The 18,331-nt window shown below is 48.4% G+C and overlaps 1 protein-coding gene across 1 annotated transcript; it reads right to left on the reverse strand.

The window, feature by feature from the left end:
• Nucleotides 1-309: 309 nt before the first annotated feature.
• LOC136768084 (uncharacterized) lies at nucleotides 310-17,890 on the reverse strand. Its single transcript, XM_066722138.1, has 44 exons — nucleotides 17,840-17,890; nucleotides 16,283-16,335; nucleotides 16,004-16,093; nucleotides 15,711-15,835; nucleotides 15,403-15,546; nucleotides 15,237-15,314; nucleotides 14,994-15,164; nucleotides 14,782-14,878; nucleotides 14,326-14,549; nucleotides 13,851-14,004; nucleotides 13,546-13,754; nucleotides 13,346-13,463; nucleotides 13,070-13,251; nucleotides 12,875-12,992; nucleotides 12,526-12,695; nucleotides 12,144-12,244; nucleotides 11,917-12,047; nucleotides 11,675-11,725; nucleotides 11,200-11,389; nucleotides 10,967-11,096; nucleotides 10,676-10,760; nucleotides 10,399-10,473; nucleotides 10,196-10,310; nucleotides 6,028-6,035; nucleotides 5,821-5,938; nucleotides 5,622-5,680; nucleotides 5,395-5,484; nucleotides 5,146-5,273; nucleotides 4,744-4,887; nucleotides 4,515-4,589; nucleotides 4,091-4,261; nucleotides 3,756-3,852; nucleotides 3,433-3,656; nucleotides 2,912-3,065; nucleotides 2,371-2,579; nucleotides 2,180-2,294; nucleotides 1,810-2,015; nucleotides 1,548-1,665; nucleotides 1,277-1,446; nucleotides 1,048-1,145; nucleotides 843-958; nucleotides 633-681; nucleotides 519-557; nucleotides 310-432 (listed from the first exon to the last, which is right to left on the reverse strand). The coding sequence occupies exons 1-42, from the start codon at nucleotides 17,860-17,862 to the stop codon at nucleotides 665-667; spliced, it is 5,151 nt and encodes a 1,716-aa protein (XP_066578235.1). The 5' UTR covers nucleotides 17,863-17,890; the 3' UTR covers nucleotides 310-432; nucleotides 519-557; nucleotides 633-664.
• Between the last annotated feature and the right edge of the window lie 441 nt (nucleotides 17,891-18,331).

Below are 18,331 nucleotides of genomic sequence, written 5' to 3' on the forward strand. Positions count from 1 at the left end.
TTTACCATTAGCAAATATTGCAAATTGAATATTTAAGATAACTACATAAAACCAAAACTGCACATGGTAATGGAGGAGTGCTTATGCTACAGCTCAGTCACTCTGCTCAGTTGGCATATTGTCAGTTAATTTTTGGTAGTTATTTTAGAGGCCCTAAGGGACTACCCACTCCACCAGTCTAAACAAATCCAATACAAGAACAAAAGCAATTGCCAAAAAGCAGGCATTACTACCAGTTTACCCTGATCAAGCACAAGCAGTTATAGAATACACCAACCAACAAATCCCAATGAGACCAAGGCAACTGAATCAGTTCAAGTGTTCATCTTTATTGGAAAGCTTAACATCTTGTTTTAAGATTGAAGCAAGTAGGAAGACTCCCAGAAGAGCAATTGCACCCCCCCAGGATTGGCACATAGAGGACATCTGAACCTGCAAGCCAAGAGCAGAGGATTAGAGATGGCAAGTTGGTGGGAGGGTTTAATACATACAAGTCATAGGTTTAAACAGATACTTACAATCATCCTTCAGAGGGGAAGACTGGCTGGCCCCACTCCCTGAAAGATATGGTTTTGCAGGTTAGCATTAGTGGACTAAGTTGCATGCTTTGTGTAGTACAGAAGTGTGGTTACCTCTGAAGACAACATGGTGCGCTTGGGATGTCTCAGGTCCTCTTACGGGCTGGAAGGGAAGAATCAAGAATCAGGTAGACTGCCCATAGCCTTCCAGGATCAATGGTCCAGCAACCAACCAGGCCATAGCCTGCCTGACACCTGGAGGCAGCCAGGTCTTGGCTAAGCAGCAAGGAGGAGGCTTGGCTCCAGAGCCCACAGGCCCATTACCTCTTGTAGTCTTTAACATGGCACCAATTCCAGCACTGCGGGAAGTCACAGTGAAGCGCCGGTCAATAAACAGCCTGCCCGTACCATTGACGGGATAGGAGCAGCGCACAGTCAGCCTAGGGAGACCAGAACAAACCCGGGAACATTAGAACCTCCAGACAGGTATCCCCAGTCTCCCTAACCAGGGGAAAGACTAAGCCCTTACCTGTAGGTGGAGTCTCTGGTGATGATGGGAGCATTTCCAGGCAAGAACTGTCCATGGAATACAACTTCATTCTCATAGGTCAGGTAGTTGTTGGCAATCTGAAAAGGCCAGACAATTTGAAGATGGCACAGGATAAGGGCATGTGCATTTAAAAGTTCCCTTCAAATACATTTTTAGCATTAAGTAAAGTTACTCTAGGATTTAGCCAGAGGGGAAAGTCCAAGCTCACCCAAGCCTTGGTGCCACAGGTGGTCACACCAAAGGAGAAGAGGACCGTGGTAGCATTGAACTCTTGGGGTGTGCAGGCTTGGTCCAGGAGGGTGGTCCTCTCAGGGTTGACCATTGGAGTAGTGAGGGTCAACTGGGCCACAACAGTCATTACTCCATCTTGCGTGCACACTGCAAGAGAGCAAGTAAAGCTTTTGAGGTGGGGGCACAAAGGCACAGGATTCCAGCACCCCCCCACCAACAGGTCTCCCACACCCACTTTAGAGACCTACCAACAAGCTCTGGAGTGGCGAATGGGCAGCGCTTCATGGAGACTGCTACCACTTCAAGAGTCAAGGAATCCCTCACAGTCAGGGTGAAAGCAGCAACAATTTGATTCAGAGTGACATTCTGAGGAATAAATTAATGAAAATCAGATTCGGGATGTATCCTGCAGAGTCCCAAGTGCACCTGGTGAGCACAGTTTAGGGACAAGACTAGGCCAGTGAATAGACATACACAGAAGGCAACTGTGCTGCCCACTTCAGGCCTTACCTGATAAGTGTACCCAATAGCTTGCAGTGGGACCTCCAGGGTTAAGTGGTCAGTGTTGTTGGTCAAGATGTAACCACGACGGGCTGCCAAATCAGCAGTCAGCACCTCATCCTCAATGGTGAGCTGCCATAGGAAGCCCATTTCTTGGTGGGCCATACTGAAGGTGATGCTGTCCGCATTGCACAGGCCAGTCACCTGACTAGGGTCTGGAGGGACAAGAATAGGAAGTTCAGTTCTCGTCACTTGGCCAAGGTCCAGGCTTAAAGGCAGTAGAGCATGCTGTACTGCTGGAGACCAAAGGGTCCCAGCACAGGATTTTAGTTGTGCAGTCAGGGGGACATAAGCAGACAGTTACAGATCCGATACTTACAGTTTTGTATGTATGCCACAACAGAAGCCAAATAGTAATAGGGTTCATCCTCAGGCACGATGTTCAAAGTGTAGTTGATGGTCAGGAGGTACTGAATCACACCCCGGCCCACAGGCTGAGGAGAGAGCAGAGGTATTTAGCAGGGCTCACACCTCACCCATAGGAAGGCATTTTAGGAACACTCAACTTACAGTCTTGATCACAAGAGGGTTGAAGAAGGAGGTCTCCAGGATGTAAGCATGAGTGCCATTGGCATGGGGGACCTCAGTGATGTAGACACCTGCACCGGGGGCCTGGAGCATAGTCAGAGGGACTCCTTTGATCGCCACAGTGATCAGATCCACATCTGGGTTGAAGTTGCCAAGGTAGACAGTGAAGTTCCTGGTGCGCTCATCAGTTTCTAAAAAGGTAGAAGTGGGGCAAGGCAAGAGCAGATTGGGTCTTCACAATATAGATAGACCAGGAGAATCCCCAGTGGAATACCAAGCCCCTGAGGACTACAGCTAATAAGGAGCTCAGCTTCTGGCTTGGAAAGCAAGACGAGACTCAAGTTAGTGGCAGCAAGCGGAGACTGGAGATTTGCTCTGGTTCGAGAGCTAAAGACTTGAAACCAGGCAGAGGTACTTGGGTCACCAAGATCAAAGCAAGGTTCAACTGCACCCCATGAAGAGTGGCTTTGGAAGTACAAGGCACAAGAGTTTAGCATTAAAACAGATATGCAAAGCATCTTACGGTTAATGTGGAAGGGGGTCTGGGGAATGTAGGGTGTATAGACAATCCTACACAAGCGGTGCCTGGTCAGTGCATCACCACCATCGGAGAAGAGGTGCTCATAGTACAGGTCAATGCTGTAACGCTCACTGTATTGGTTGTCAATCACATGAACCTGCCAGAGGGAGAACAAGGGCTCAGTGGAAGTACAGTTCAAGCATTGCCCAGATAGCAACAAGTAGCAGACCCATTCAAAGATAGGTGTTCTGGTGGTGGTGCTGGGCATCACAGGTCCCCAGTGTTCAGTAGTGGGGCATGGCCCACATACAAACTGGAGTGTCCACCCCTGGAGAACAGAGCCAGCAGGGTTCAACCTTCAATAATACATTTCATTCCAGTCAAGTCATGAAAAACCTCACAAAAGCTCCCATACTTAACTGATAATGGGACATCTTCACATTTGGATGATTGGCCATGTAGTGTAACCTACAAGTACATTGCTGCCTGCAGGACTAGGGGTGGTCTCCAACCCCACCTCTTACCTCCCGATAGCCTCCTTCAGCATCAAAGGGGATCTCAACTTCTACCAGAGGGTCCAGGACTAGGAGCTGGTAGCCACGGAGGGCCATTTCTGCCGGGTCGAGCAACACCCCCTCCACTCCCATGAGGAGTGAGTGACTGACAAACAGATCGGGGAACTGCAGCAGGGGTGCCATGAGCTTGGGGGTTGTCCAGATCAGGTTGTTATTCTCAAAGGAACCAGGGTCTGAGGGGAGCAGGAGGGAAGGGGGTAAGATGGCAGCTTCCCCTCCTTCTGCATCAAAATATTCTACCACAATACATATAAAATAAAAGGACCATTTACTTGTGGTACAGGCTACTGTGGTGTTGAACAGCACTAGTGTCCATTGCTGCTTGTAGAAGATTGAGGCTTGGATGTACTGTACCTCAATACCATTGATCTGTAGGAACAGTCAGGGGAAAAAAAGGCACTTGAAACCCAGAGCATTAGGACACCAGGTCAATAGACTAACCTAGGGTTTAAGGAGCTGGAAGGCAAAAGCCCAGAGCCAGTATTAGAGGGAAACATCCACTAGAATAAGTTAAAACAGGCTAGCAAGTCATTTAGACAAACTAGTGGTCTTCTAGGGCAGTAGGAGTTCACACAAGTGTAGCATATCCCTTGTGAAGTGGTCTCACCTCGGTAGTCTCAGAGAGTTCCTTGTTAAAGGGGGCTCGAAACACAGCCCGGTTGATGGTAGGGCCAATAACATAGCCTTTGCTCCTGGCATAGGTGGCATTCATAATCACAGGGTCTTGCCCAGATTTCAGGAATACTACCTGCCAGTTGGGCTGTGCAGTCTGCAAGACCTGTGTGGAGAGGGCAGAAGATGAAGGCCCTGGATTTATATCCAAGGTGGGCTGGGTCATAAACTAAAGGCTAAGCAAAGTAGGTTTGGATTATTCTACTGCATACACACCATAAAATTAGAAGTTAAGTTAGAGAAGTAGTCCAAGCAAAGCAAGATACAAATGAGGGTGCCCAAGGAAGAGTTACTAGTTTCTTCAAGTAGAACAGGAACTTAGATGTTCCTCAAGATGCAATTTTTAGTCTGCCACTTACAATTACATAGGTGATGCCCCAGAAAGTGCTGGGCTTCCCCTGGGAGAAAACCGTCTCATTACTTCTCACAGAGACCTTGAAAGGAAATGCAGGGTGAGACAGGACTGTTTGGCACTTAAGGAGTTACAGATACCAGGTTATATAACTGCAACAGGGTCATGCATTTATTGTAGACAAAGCAGGGTGCGGTTTCAAGAAGCTCAATAACAGTCAGCCTTTACTTTGTTACCTCCATGTAGTTCTCCTCACACATGACCTCCCTTGCTTCCCAGGGAACAGTCAACAGGCAGTTCATGCTGTTGGGGTACTTGGTCTCTGTGCCAGAGGGGCTCAGCGTCACAAATTGGTAGTTCAGGGTGAAGTTTTTGTCTTGCTGTAGGGGAGGCAAGTGGGAAGAGAAGGGGCTTGAAGCTAGTGCACTTGGACACTGACAGTTATTTCACATTTATAGAACAGGAACACCAGACTGAAGACTTCTGGCTTAAAGTTAATTTGTTGCTGTCCAGCCAACAAGTTTGTGCTGCAATTACACCATTTGAGAATGGGATGAGGTATCCCAATATTGGGCCACAAGGGAGGATTTGAGCATGCGTCATTAATGATGTCAGCTTCATTGATGGAAGTGCCTTGCCTGGTTTTCCACATGACAGGCAAAAAAGGAGGCTCTGAAGATCACACGGTCAGTCACATTGAAGCTGCTGTAGGTGTAGCCACACTCTGAAGCATAGGCACCAACAATCTGGTGCACAGTCGATTGATCTGAAATGAGAAAAACCCATGGGAATTTACACTGCTCACCCACCTAGAGGGCATTTGGAGTGGGACAGAACTAAAAATGCATCAAGAGCTTAAAACGTAAGCAAAGGGAGTTGCAACTTACTGAACACATCAAAACGATAGCTACTGCCTGCAAAAAGCACATCCACCGAGATCCAGAAGTAGCGATCCCGACACTCAGTCTCAATAGCTCCTATACAGAGAGATTTATATGCAAATTAAGACCGATCTAGCACAATTGGCAATGCTGTCGGTCAGAGGCGAGCAAGCGTGAGGCTCTTTACATTTAATGGTACAGTTGGCACCAGCAGGGAGGCGCACAAACGTTACCTGGTGAGGCTAACGCGGCATTTGCACCTAAAGGCAGCACTGCAAACAGCAAGGCAACTCTGCATGGAGGACACAAAGGTGGTTCAGCAAAGAGGAAATTTCCCTCTGTGTTGGTAAACGCACTATGACATCACAAATGCGCCGGAGCTCAAGACAAACCCGACCAGCAACGACGTGAAAATGCAAAAAACAAACTCACCCTAACAGGAGCCCTGTATCCATAATCATTTTGCGGCGGCAGATCCACGATGAGAAGCCCATAAAGGAAAAGGGAAAAGGCAATTGCAAAGGAAATTGTGAACAAGAGGAAGGCGATCAAACTTGCGTGCCTCTCCGCACTCCGCGCGGGCGTTATAAGCGCGCGCGCAGCCAATGGCACGCCGGCACGCGCCCATTGTCCGCCCACCTGGACACCTGGAGAGCAATCAGGGAGAGACCCTCACCGGTCTGAGGAGGACACGGGTCTGCGGTAATTAGCGCTATTAACTCGATTTGACAGCTTCCTATTGGCTGCAAAATGCGCAAAGACGACGGCACATAATTGAGCCAAGATTGAGTCGTTAAAACCACAAACCAAACATGCAATTAATCAATTAACGGATTAGTGCTGTTTCCCGTTCCAAAGAATGCAGCATTATTGCTAGCCTGGCCAAAAACAGCCGTGTCAAAGTACTGCCCCCTACTTCTTTCTATGTCACGGTGGCTCAGCAGCTTGCATGTCCTTTCCCAGCTCCTGTGACGCGGGTTCAAGTCCAGCTGGAGGGGTCTGTCGATGCCGAGTGTATGTGCTTATGAATTTCTTTTACTTTTAACTTTAAAACGATTAAGTCAAGAGTGATGTGGATTTTGAAAGGCTGCTTTTTTAACTATTAGCTGGTGCCTATATATATTTTGACTTCTGTGCCCACATTGCACCTGCTTGTTTGGGTGTAAAAGAAAATACACTCTAGATATGTACAGATTTTATTTTTGTTCCTAGTTTTTGAACCTTTAGAAACACAGGCCACATGTAATAGGCTACTGTTCCCGATATGTGGTTATTTGTGTTATCATTATTTATTCCCTTAACCTTCACACAACTTCCTAACCTAGTAGTGATTAGATTACCAGGCATGCATGCATCACATTGGTATTATTATTACTCAATGAAAAGTGACTTCTTTATTCAAGGTCTTACACACAGTATAACACACTGTTATGTATGTTATAAGTTGTAAGATTGCTGTGTGGTGTGGAAACGGGGATTTGATCACAGCAGCCCGGGAGAGGAAGACCACGATTACCGACTGCAGAAAACCCAATATATCACTGTAAACATTGTAAACTATGTAATTTCAATAATAATAATAATAATAATAATAATACACAATGAAAGCGCTTGTACTGATTATAGACACTTAATAGCGCGTTTTTAAGTTTTAAAAGATTGCGACCCCCCGCCCTTTGCCATACAATGGTTTGATCCACTGCCTCCCCCCCCACCGCCCCCAACAGTGCCATATATTTAAAGACTGTATAAATGTACCAGAAAAAGTAAAATTCAATACTGAGATTATTTTAGATCGCACCATGCTCATTGCATTTACGAAAACTGCACCCATACACAGTGTTCAGTACCATTTCTTGGTATTGCTGGTTGTAAATACAAATCCTTGCATACATGCTGGACTGATAAGGAACACTGCTATAACTATTATTATTATTATATTGATTTAAACATTTGAACAAGTTGGGACAATCCTTCAGTTAACTACCTATCAATTATCCAGTAGTAGTAATTATGGTTCCTCAATATACATGTAATCTATTACAACGTAGGCTGTGTGTTACAGCACTACTTTTGGTGTCCCCCTCAGGAATTGCTCTTGAGACAATTGCCCCTCCAATGTTGATGTCAGATTGTCGCCGCTGCGCTGGTACATTAATAAACACAGCTGTATTTTCAGTTCTTTTCATTCCAGCCTATATATCTCGATACAATTTGAAACAGAGCAGATGCAGTCTTAATAAAAAGATGCCTTAGTGGTCAATGGGGGGCAGCATCAGTCCGTAGACGGGATTTCCGTTGAAGCCAGTATTTTGAAGTAGGATTTGAGAAACCTGCGATGCAGAATTTACACTGTAAGTCTGCTAGCAGCAGTGAGATGCAGGGGTATATGGTCATTCTTCCAATAGGGTGCCTTTTGTGTCCCTGTGCCATATTTTGGATAAAATAAATTAATTACTTTGAAAATAATCAGTTATCATAAAGGTTTAAGTAATTCCTATTCACAATAACTTGTAAAAACAAACTTAATAGCATTTAAAGTAAAACATCTGAAACAAATTAAAGGTAAAATCAGCATTCTGCAATATCCCTGTTCAAAGTCCTTTAAGGATATAAGCCACTAAATCCTAATGTATTATTACAAAATACAACTTACTGCATTGTTTTTCAACAATAAATCTGTAGAATAAATGTATATTTATTAATATAAATTTAACGATTTAGTACTGTCCCTGAATCCACTGTCAACCCTGTTACCGGAGATAAACCCCTGATCGTCAGCATTTGACAATATTAAAGGAGGAAGCAACTTCAGGTAGATGTCTAAGCAGTTTTTCATTATATATATATATATATATATATATATATATATATATATATATATGTATATTAAACTGATTTGTCTGGATTCATCAGGTACTTTATAAATGTCAACTATGAAAACAAATACATATCCAAAAATGTATAATTTTTAAACTCCAAAAAAGCCTTCATAAGAAGCGCACTATGTGCTTTACCACATGGGAAATAAAAGCCAAACTTTATTATGCAAGTCAACCCTGTTACGCAAAATATGGTTTCAAGGAATTCATGGCTTTTAATTTACAGGTTTTCTGCTGTTAAGCTTGGCAGAAGTGGTTTTCAGTTCACTTAAAATGTTGTTTCTGATAGAAAAGGTTTATTTCCCAAAATACAAACTGATTAAAAAAAAAATTCACGAGGTCCAAAAGGCACCCTATTGGACATATATACACACAGGCATGTATACATGTTTGTTTGCATGATTTAAGGATGTATACACACACATAGGTAGGCATGCATGTACTGTGTACTTGCCTTCCATATACACCGATCAGCCATAACATTATGACCACCTGCCTAATATTGTGTAGGTCCCCCTTTTGCCACCAAAACAGCCCTGACCCGTCGAGGCATGGACTCCACTAGACCTCTGAAGGTGTGCTGTGGTATCTGGCACCAAGACGTTCGCAGCAGATCCTTTAAGTCCTGTAAGTTGCGAGGTGGGGCCTCCATGGATCGGACTTGTTTGTCCAGCACATCCCACAGATGCTCGATTGGATTGAGATCTGGGGAATTTGGAGGCCAAATCAACACCTTGAACTCGTGATTCATCAGACCAGGCCACCTTCTTCCATTGCTCCGTGGTCCAGTTCAGATGCTCACGTGCCCATTGTAGGCGCTTTCGGCAGTGGACAGGGGTCAGCATGGGCACCCTGACTGGTCTGCGGCTACGCAGCCCCATACGCAACAAACTGCGATGCACTGTGTGTTCTGACACCTTTCTATCAGAACCAGCATTCACTTTTTCAGCAATTTGAGCTACAGTAGCTCGTCTGTTGGATCGGACCACACGGGCCAGCCTTCGTTCCCCACGTGCATCAATGAGCCTTGGCCGCCCATGACCCTGTCGCCGGTTCACCGCTTTTCCTTCCTTGGACCACTTTTGATAGGTACTGACCACTGCAGACAGGGAACACCCCACAAGAGCTGCAGTTTTGGAGATGCTCTGACCCAGTCGTCTAGCCATCACAATTTGGCCCTTGTCAAAGTCGCTCAGATCCTTAAGCTGCCCATTTTTCCTGCTTCTAACACATCAACTTTGAGGACAAAATGTTCACTTGCTGCCTAATATATCCCACCCACTGACAGGTGCCATGATAACGAGATTATCAGTGTTATTCACTTCACCTGTCAGTGGTCATAATGTTATGGCTGATCAGTGTATGTTCCCTGCCTTATCCCACTTCCAGGTCTTAAGCAATGTCTATCGTGTGTACAGATGTGATGTTTTTTACGGTTTACATGCATGTGTGTGGAAATACTTTGGCAATACTATAAATGCTGGTCATGCAAGTCAAACAAGTTAACCCCTTCAGCATCTTCCCTCGACACAATGAGACGCACAGATTTAGGTTTAAGGTTTTATTGGTGAGGGTCCACAGCTTGTTTTTAAGGTCCATCCTAACATCCACAGCACAAGATCCTTCACAGATCCCTCTGCAGCAGGAGGTAGGGCCACTCCAGCGCTCAAGGAGTAAAGAGGCCCGTGCAGCTATTGCCCGGGGCCCTCCTGGAATAAAAACATGGTGATTTGACATCTGATCCTGATAGGGATTCCAGTCAGTGCAGACCTCAGGACCTTGAGGAAGAGGATGAGACTCTTCCCCCCCCCACCCCCACACACCAGAACTGGAGTCACGCCAGCTTGGGTATCTTCTGGATCAGTTTATTGGCTGGTGCAGGGCAAAGCGTGGACAGGGGGCCGCAGAACAAGGTGGGTCAGAGCAGGGCCGGGCGTTTGGAGCGCCGGCGAAGGGCCAGGCCGCCCAAGGACAGAACCAGAACCCCACCGGCAGCCGCCACCACTCCCACCGCCAGCACCCGGGCAGGCAGCGGCTTCTCTACAGCAAAACACACAGGAAGGTGTTAAAAAACACACACCCACCCACAGAGCACCACACCGACACAGAGACCTGCTGTGGCTCCGACCTGCTATCCGGACTCTCTGGACCGGGCCTGCGGACACCAGCGCCACCGGCACAGGGGAAGGCAGGGAGCTGTGGCCTGGGTGGGAGAGAGAGAGGGAGAATGACCCGGTTGTCTTCTACCAATCACTGTCCTAGGAAGCGGAAAAACAGTGTCCTACACACTGCCCACCAGCCAGGAGACGCGCCTATGAAGACCAACAAAAAACTATCCCAAGATCCATCCAGGGCTGGAGTTTGACCCCCAACCCCCCCACCCGAGGACCAGAGGGAGTCCTCACCAGACGTCTTCTCTCCTGGGGTGCAGGTCTTGCTGCAGACATCAGCCGTGGAGTTACAGAGCAGCACCGAGCAGTGGAAATAGGCCTGGGAGACACAAGGAGGGGGTGGAAACTATTACATCCAAACCAGAGCATCTGAAAACACGAAAACCGCCCGACACCAGTGCAAGTATTCTGGGAAGGAACTATAAAAAAAGATTGGATTTCCCGAATTAAAAACACTGAATTAAAAATTCGGCAGGGGTTGAGAGTGACTTGATCAAAGTACACGGTCCGGTGGCACGCTCTCACCTGTCCCCACGTGCAGTGCTCCTCCACAGGCCCCAGAGCGGTGATCTCGAGTCTCTGGAGGAGCCCAGCATCCAATCGGGTTGGCGCCGGAGGGAAAGTCACCCTATAGGCGTCGCTAGAGACCAGGCAGCTGCAGTTCAGATGAATAAATGAACGAATGAAAGCTCTGAATTTATTAACAACCTCCCAACCCCTGGACTGCTGGCAGATGCCGGGCGGTGGCATGCAGTTACCCATCAGACAGCAGGTCCTTGCGCAGGCGGTCCTGGGCGTCTGGGGTCGGCGTGGCCCAGCAGTCCCACAGCCGAAGGAGCAGCAGAGCCAGGGAGGGCGGGGGGTCCACGAGCCCCAGCTCCAGGAACAGGGACTCCCGCTGGGCCAGGCGGACGGGGAAGGCGTAGTGGAAGGAGGAGAAGGTCCGATCTGCGGAATCAAGAATAAACCAAGGAGCTTTTCCAGATCAGCAGGGACACACGCACCCGGGGACACAAATGGAAATTGGGCTTCAAGGCATTCAAGACGGAAAACAGGAGACACTTCTTCACACAGAGAGGCATCACAATCTGAACAAACTCCCCAGCGATGTGGCTGAAGCTGAAAGTTTGGGAACAATCATTGGGAACGATTGGGCGAATGGCCTCCTCTCATTTGTACACTTTATGTTCTAACTGAAATGGCCAAATCACTGCAGTGGTGCCAGGGCGGTACCTGTGGCAAAGCGGGCTCTCGTGTTCAGGACGCTCCTGGGTTTCCTCTGACCTGGAATGAGAAGTTGAGACATTTGTGGTTTTTGCCCCTCCCACCTCCAGATCCCCACAGAAGTGACTTTTCCAAAAGGAACAAGACAGCCTGAACCGGATTCATGATTACGAAGCTCTTTGGAATGTCTGGCCACGGAAGGCACTGTATAAACACCTTAATAAGGTCTGGCGAGCAGCTGGAGCCCCTACCTCTGGCAAAGTGGTGGTGGGAGTCCAAGAGAGACTTGCCCCACCTGGTCACCTGGGGCGAGGGGGTGGAGGACCTGTGGGCGGCCAGGGTTCGAGTGGCATTGGCTGGGTAGCGACAGCGAATTGTCAGCCTGTTTAAAAAATGGGGGGAATTTTTTTTTTTTTTTTTTTAACGCACACACACACGCACACCATATTTAGTGTTCAGAGACCCCCGGCAGACTCACCTGTACTCCGAATCACGCGTGATCTTGGGGTCTGGGCTTGGGGAGAGCTTCTGTCTGTAAAGCACTTCATTCTCGTACACAAGGAAGTCCTTCTCCACCTGCTGATGAATCAAGACGGGCGTTTGATGCCCCTTTTAACAACCAGGATAGCAAGTGTGTGCGCGTGTCTGGTGTGCATCGTGTGCGTTTTGTGCCTAATGTCGGCACGGTCATCCAAAAAAAAAGTACAATAAGGATGTGATCGGTCAGCAGAGATGCAATGGAGAGGGGCCCTTTGCCGACCAGGCTTCAGGTAAATGAGGTAGGACGGGACCCCACAAATAAGCGACTCCAGCCACAGCCAGCGAACAGAACTGCTCTATGACGAAGCAGGGCCCCTCACCGCTCGGATGGTCCCGCAGGTGTCCACGCCGAATCTGAAGAGCGCCCGACTGCTGTCCGTCTCGCTGGGCTGGCAGGCCCGGTCCAGCAGGGTGGTCCGCCGGGGGTCGAGGGGAGGAAGGGAGTCCGAGAGGTCCGCCACCACGACCATGACCCCGTCCGACTTGCACACTGGCCCGAGAGAGAAGAGCAGGACAGTGACATGGGGAGTGCTTTAATTTGGTTTTAATCCAAAGCTTTTCAAACTGACTTTACTGGCGCTTCTTGCTGGTTGCATTGCCTGGTGTTCTTGTAATTTGCTTGTTTACGTTTAAATAAATAAAATAAAAAGCAGGTCTGCGGTCTCATACCCAGCAGCTCTCGGACTGGGAATGTGCAGCGCTGGACGAACGTCTCCTCCACCTGCTGGCTGCCCACGTCCACCAGGGTCGCCTCGACCTTAGTGCTCACTCCTTTCAGACTGAGGTCCTAGAGGACAGAGACCGCATTATAAAGGCCCAGCTGTGAAGTTTTCCCAGAAGGCAGTGCAGGAGGAACGTCCTTACCTCGTACATCATGCCCGGCCCGTACAGTGGGACTTCCGCGCTCCTGTAGCGCCCCCCGCTGGCCTGGTCCCAGTCCAGCCTCCGGCCCCCAATATAAGCCTCCCACTGAGACGCCAGGCTCCCGTTGTACAGGAGGATTCGGATCCCCGCTGTCAGACACTGTCCTTCAAAATGGGGGAGCACTGGAGGAGGCGAACCGGAGACCCCCCCTAGTGAGATCCTGACAAACTGGCTTTACAGTCCAGCACATTACAACTCGGCCGGCGAGTTACTCACCAACCTCCTTCTTGTCACACACCAGGGTGCTGGGGTAGTAGAAGACCTCGTTCTGGGGGACAATGATCAGGGTGAAGGTCAGCGTCAGGGTGTACCTCCTGACCCCTCCTCCGATGTACTAGATGTACGAGAGAGTGGGAGAGAGAAAGTGAGTGGGAAAGAGTGAGAGGCTTAAAATGAACAAGAGATGCCATCCCCACCTGCTGCAACACCAGAGGGTCTCTGAAGGGCACAACGAGGCGGAAGGCCCGGGTGCCATTGGGCAAGGTCGTGACGGCGACCTCAAAGCCCCGATCGCGGGACTGGCGGAGGGAGAGCACCACTCCAGAGAATGTCAAGTTGGCGAGGAAGACGTCGGGGGGGAAGTTGCCCAGGATCTGAGTGAATTTGTTCTGGGACGGGTCGGTTGCTAGACAGAGAGACAGATGGTATCAAGAAGTTTAAAAAGATGAAAGCACCGAGGCGAAAAACTCTTGAGGTAACCATCTCGTCTCACCCCACCTACCGTTGGTGAGGGTGGGGTAGAGGGGCACGTAGGGGGTGGCCAGGGGTCTGAAGCACCTATGGCGTGTCATCTCCCACCGGTCATCCTGCCACAGGTGCTCGAACAGCAGGTCAAGGGAGTACATACTGTGGTAGCGGTTGTCTATGACACGACTCTGGAGACGCAGACAGAGAGACACCGAGACACAGAGAGACACTCAATGCCAGGCATGGGTAGTGGAGCACAGAGCACGAGCAAAGGTGATGAGAGGGACTCCCAGACTAAATCATTCGTTTACATCAGTGGTTCTCAAACCTGGTCCTGGAGGAGCCCCTACCCTGCTGGTTTTATGATCCAACCGAGCTCTCAATTACTTAATTAAACCCTTAATTGCAACAACAAAAAACAAGGTCAACCATCTTGGGTCTTCTTGGATCAACATCAAGATTTTAAAGCACAAGTGTCCAGTGCTAGTAGAACAGGAGCGTCTCCTCACCGTCAGATACCCCCCCTCCGCCCCCAGGGGCACGCTGACCCGGAACAGCCTGTCCCGGAGGACCAGCTCGTACCCCCGGCGCCGGACGATGTCGTTGACCAGCAGCTGCCCCTCCACGCCGACCCGTGCACCACCCTCGAAGAAGCGCTGGGGGTCCCGGATCAGCGGGGACAGCAGCTGCGGAGACACCCAGGTCAGGCGGGCGCCGTCGAAAGTGGCTTCGTCTGAGAGCGCGAGAGAAGAGAAGACGAAGCAAGAGCATTTGAACCTCCTATTGGGGACGCCTGCATCGGCATGGTGCCATATTCATCAGACAGTAGAAGAGACAGTTTCACAGCTTGAGCCCCGACCCCAGCCATCGCCCCATGTGGCTCGCTGGCTTTAAAGGAAGGTAGGGTAATCAAAAACACACTGAAACCAGCAGTCCACGCAAATTAGGAAACACGTTCGTCTTACCTTTGGGACACGCTAGAGTGGCGTCCAGCATCAGCAGCATCCACTGTTGCTGGTAAAACACAGTGACACGCACGGTCTCCACTGCGACACCCATCTCCTGAGAGGAGAGAAGGTGAAGGGTCAGGTGGACCAAGAGAAGGAAACCTGGTTGTGTACATTTTGTGGGGAACTGAAATGGCTCGATGGAGGCGTGCCCGGGGGGTGGGGCTGACCTGGTAGGTCTCTGCCAGGCTGGTGGAGTAGGGGCAGCGCAGGACAACCCGGGCACTGGTGGAGTTGAGGAAGTAGCCCAGGGCCCGGGCCTCGGACACACCCAGGGACAACTCGGGGCGCCCGGACACGTGGAACACCAGTCGCCACTCCACCATCTCCGACTGCTGAACCTGTGGGGACAGGGACACCGAGGGAGAATTTAAATCTCACTGGATGACGGCCCATCAGGGTTCTACACTTACGATAGGGAAGACAGCCGCCCAGTCCGCTTTGCCCAGACCCTGGTACGAGGGGACCGGGGTGTCCTTCTTCACAGACACCTGTCGTGACAAAGCAAGGCATTGTGGGAACGGCGGCAAAGAAGCTGTAACAATGGAGGGTCCCCAACTCGCACCCCAGGGCGCGTACCTCCATGTAGTTCTCCTCGCAGACGATCTCGCGAGGCCTCCAGGACTCCTCGGGGCGGCAGGCCATGGAGAAGGGGTAGGAGGTCTCCTGGCCCTGCCGGTCCACGTTCACGAACCACAGCAGCAGCCGGAACACGCGGTCGTCCTGAAACGGAGCCGCGGGGGACTTTTAGCCGCGTGGCGAAGTTCATCCCCGATTGTAGGCGACCCGGGACAGCAGACATGAGTCCCGGCGACCGACATTTGAACACTCTTGAACGCCGTCTCGAACGGGAGAACGCAAGCTTTCAAGATGTATAAAACGCTCACCTCATTGTCCACGTGGCAGGCGAAGAAGGACGCCCGGAACACCAGGTTGCCTGGCGTGTCGAACACCACGGTGAAGCCGCACTCAGCGCCCCCGTCCTCGGTCACTGTGTGGACGCCGTCGTGGTCTGAGAGGGGAGCAGGCAGTGGGGGGGTACGAGATTTGTATTGGCTTTATATGGCCTTGACTCGCTACAAAACACCAGGGGGGGGAAGGGACTATATACCCTTCAGGGCCCAGTACTCGAGCCATTGGGCTTCAGAGCGAGTGCGAGACTCATTTCCTCCAAGCTCACCCTCAACGTCGAAACCGAACATCTCCCCGACAAAAGTGGACTTCACCGTCAGCCAGAAATATCGATCCCGGCACTCCGTCCTGAAGGTGCCTACAGGGAGTCGGGAGAGGATGGGATTAGGCTTTTTTTAAATCTACACATGAGGAGCAGATCTGAGTCATTTGAGTTTGTGTCTTTGCAGAGGCTGGCCATGAAATCCTCACACACACAGTCACACGGATGCAGAAGCTGAAATTAGAAACGCGCACACACACTTCAAACAAAAATGTCTCCACTCACCCGGCGGAGCGTTGCCCTCTATGTCAGTAGGTAGGAAATACAGCAATAATAATCTGCAACAGAAGGGTGTTTTGGGGATTAAAGTGCCAATTTGTTTACGTTCTCGAACAGTAATCATGTCTTATTTTGACACGTTTATGTATAGGTATGGATACTTGCATGAAACATGTTATCCTTCCAGTAAAAGCACCTTACACATAATAAACTGTAGGGAGGGTGACGTATGCATGTTAACTTTAATTTGCATTTCATTCAATACAGAAAGTGTTGATAATAGTGAAACCCCTTGATGAATGTTCAGGAACTGCTTTCAGTTCAATGCATTTGACCAATTATTAAACCTAATAGGCTATGCATAATAATTTAATCTTGCATGGTTAAATGATCCCGGAGATTGCTTGTTCCTCTGTGATGTACCAATTTCCAGCTGCACAGCTACAGGATTGTGGGGGTCTTCTGTGCATTTAGCAAACCAAATCCAAACAGCAGTTTTTGGAAACATTTGTTTTACGTTTCAGTTATATTGCACAACACTGTGCTGTAAAGATGGCCTATATGTTCAAAATACATTGTCTGAATGTAATCTGGTCCAATGCCTGCCGACAGGACACTGGCAATTGAGGGGCTTTTAATGACGGTTTCGAATTTAGTTATATCCAACAACTTTTAATTAAGTAATGGGCACAACTCTAATGTTTTAATTTAGATAGGCTAGTATGAGGGGCATGTGAAGTGTGGTTTAGTAAGGAGGAGACCCAACTCCTCAGTGTGGGTGCAACAACAAATCGTGTTACTGCAGCACAGCGACCCCTTCACAACTCCACACCTTCACCCCATTACCCCTTTATTGGGTGCCACTAACCTGCAACATTTCTACAATGTCTCTAGTATTATTATTTTTCTTGACAGTTTTCAAATATGACAATTGAACCAGACAACTAAAAAGTGGCATACAACATCCGTTTTATGGTTTATTTAAAAATTGACATTCAAATGTTGTTTTGCTATTCATTTAAAATGCGATACTCTTACAAAACCATTGCAAAAATCAATACACTGCAAACGTCACTGTGTACACGCATGCATCCTTAAACACTACATTTTGTTTAAAATGGGGGAAAAGCACAGCATCAATAATCCTAAACTGTGTAATTTGTTTGTCTGAAAGAGTTGTTTAAGATCATTTAAAATAAAGATTATGCTTTGAAAATATTTGTCTAGCCTTCAATTCACCGCAATTGTAGAATGACCATTGCATAAATAAAGATTATAGATGTAGGCAAACGCCTGGATTAAGCCGTACCGGACTTGACCGACACACACAGCGAATAATTGTGGCCTGACTCGTGTGAAAATAAATAAATAAACACACAATTAAATACGATTAAGAAGACAACCCTACTCTACACATTATTTTCACAGTCAACAAGAGTAACTACCGTCAGTAAAAGCAGCGCAGACTATGACAGTGAGGCTCTTTAATTACTTAATTGCTTAATTAATAATTGATCAGTTTCCCCCTTGGTGTTTCTATCTCAACCTCAACCAAGCACTTACCGGAACAGTTGCGTGTAAGCCATGCTATTACTTTATGAGCGGTCAGACGAGGTCACCCACACTGACTACAAACGCAGGAAAGGCGCTATAGAGCCGGACAGCTGCCTGGAAGCCACGCCTTTAAACACACCGTCCGTCATGACGCTCAGCGGTCATGTGACCTCGCACCTCGTCGCGTCTGGACTCAATTAAGCGAAACACCGCGAGAGTTCACCCAGGCGTGAAGTGCTTACTCAGCAAAGTGACTGACACATATATTCACTTATTTTGTTGAACTGGGTGATAGGATTTAAGCTGACACATAATAATTGTAATTGTAGTAATAATAATAATAATAATAATAATAATAATAATAATAATAATAATAATATATCGGTAATGTAAAAAACGTATTTTACAGTGCTCTCATTGTAAATAAAAACGCTTTGTATTTAGGTGATGATAATAATACCATATTGGTAACGAACTCGGTGGCTGAAGTTGGTCTCCATT

Source organism: Amia ocellicauda, chromosome 14 (genome assembly GCF_036373705.1).
Source record: "Amia ocellicauda isolate fAmiCal2 chromosome 14, fAmiCal2.hap1, whole genome shotgun sequence".
Lineage (NCBI taxonomy): Eukaryota > Metazoa > Chordata > Actinopteri > Amiiformes > Amiidae > Amia > Amia ocellicauda.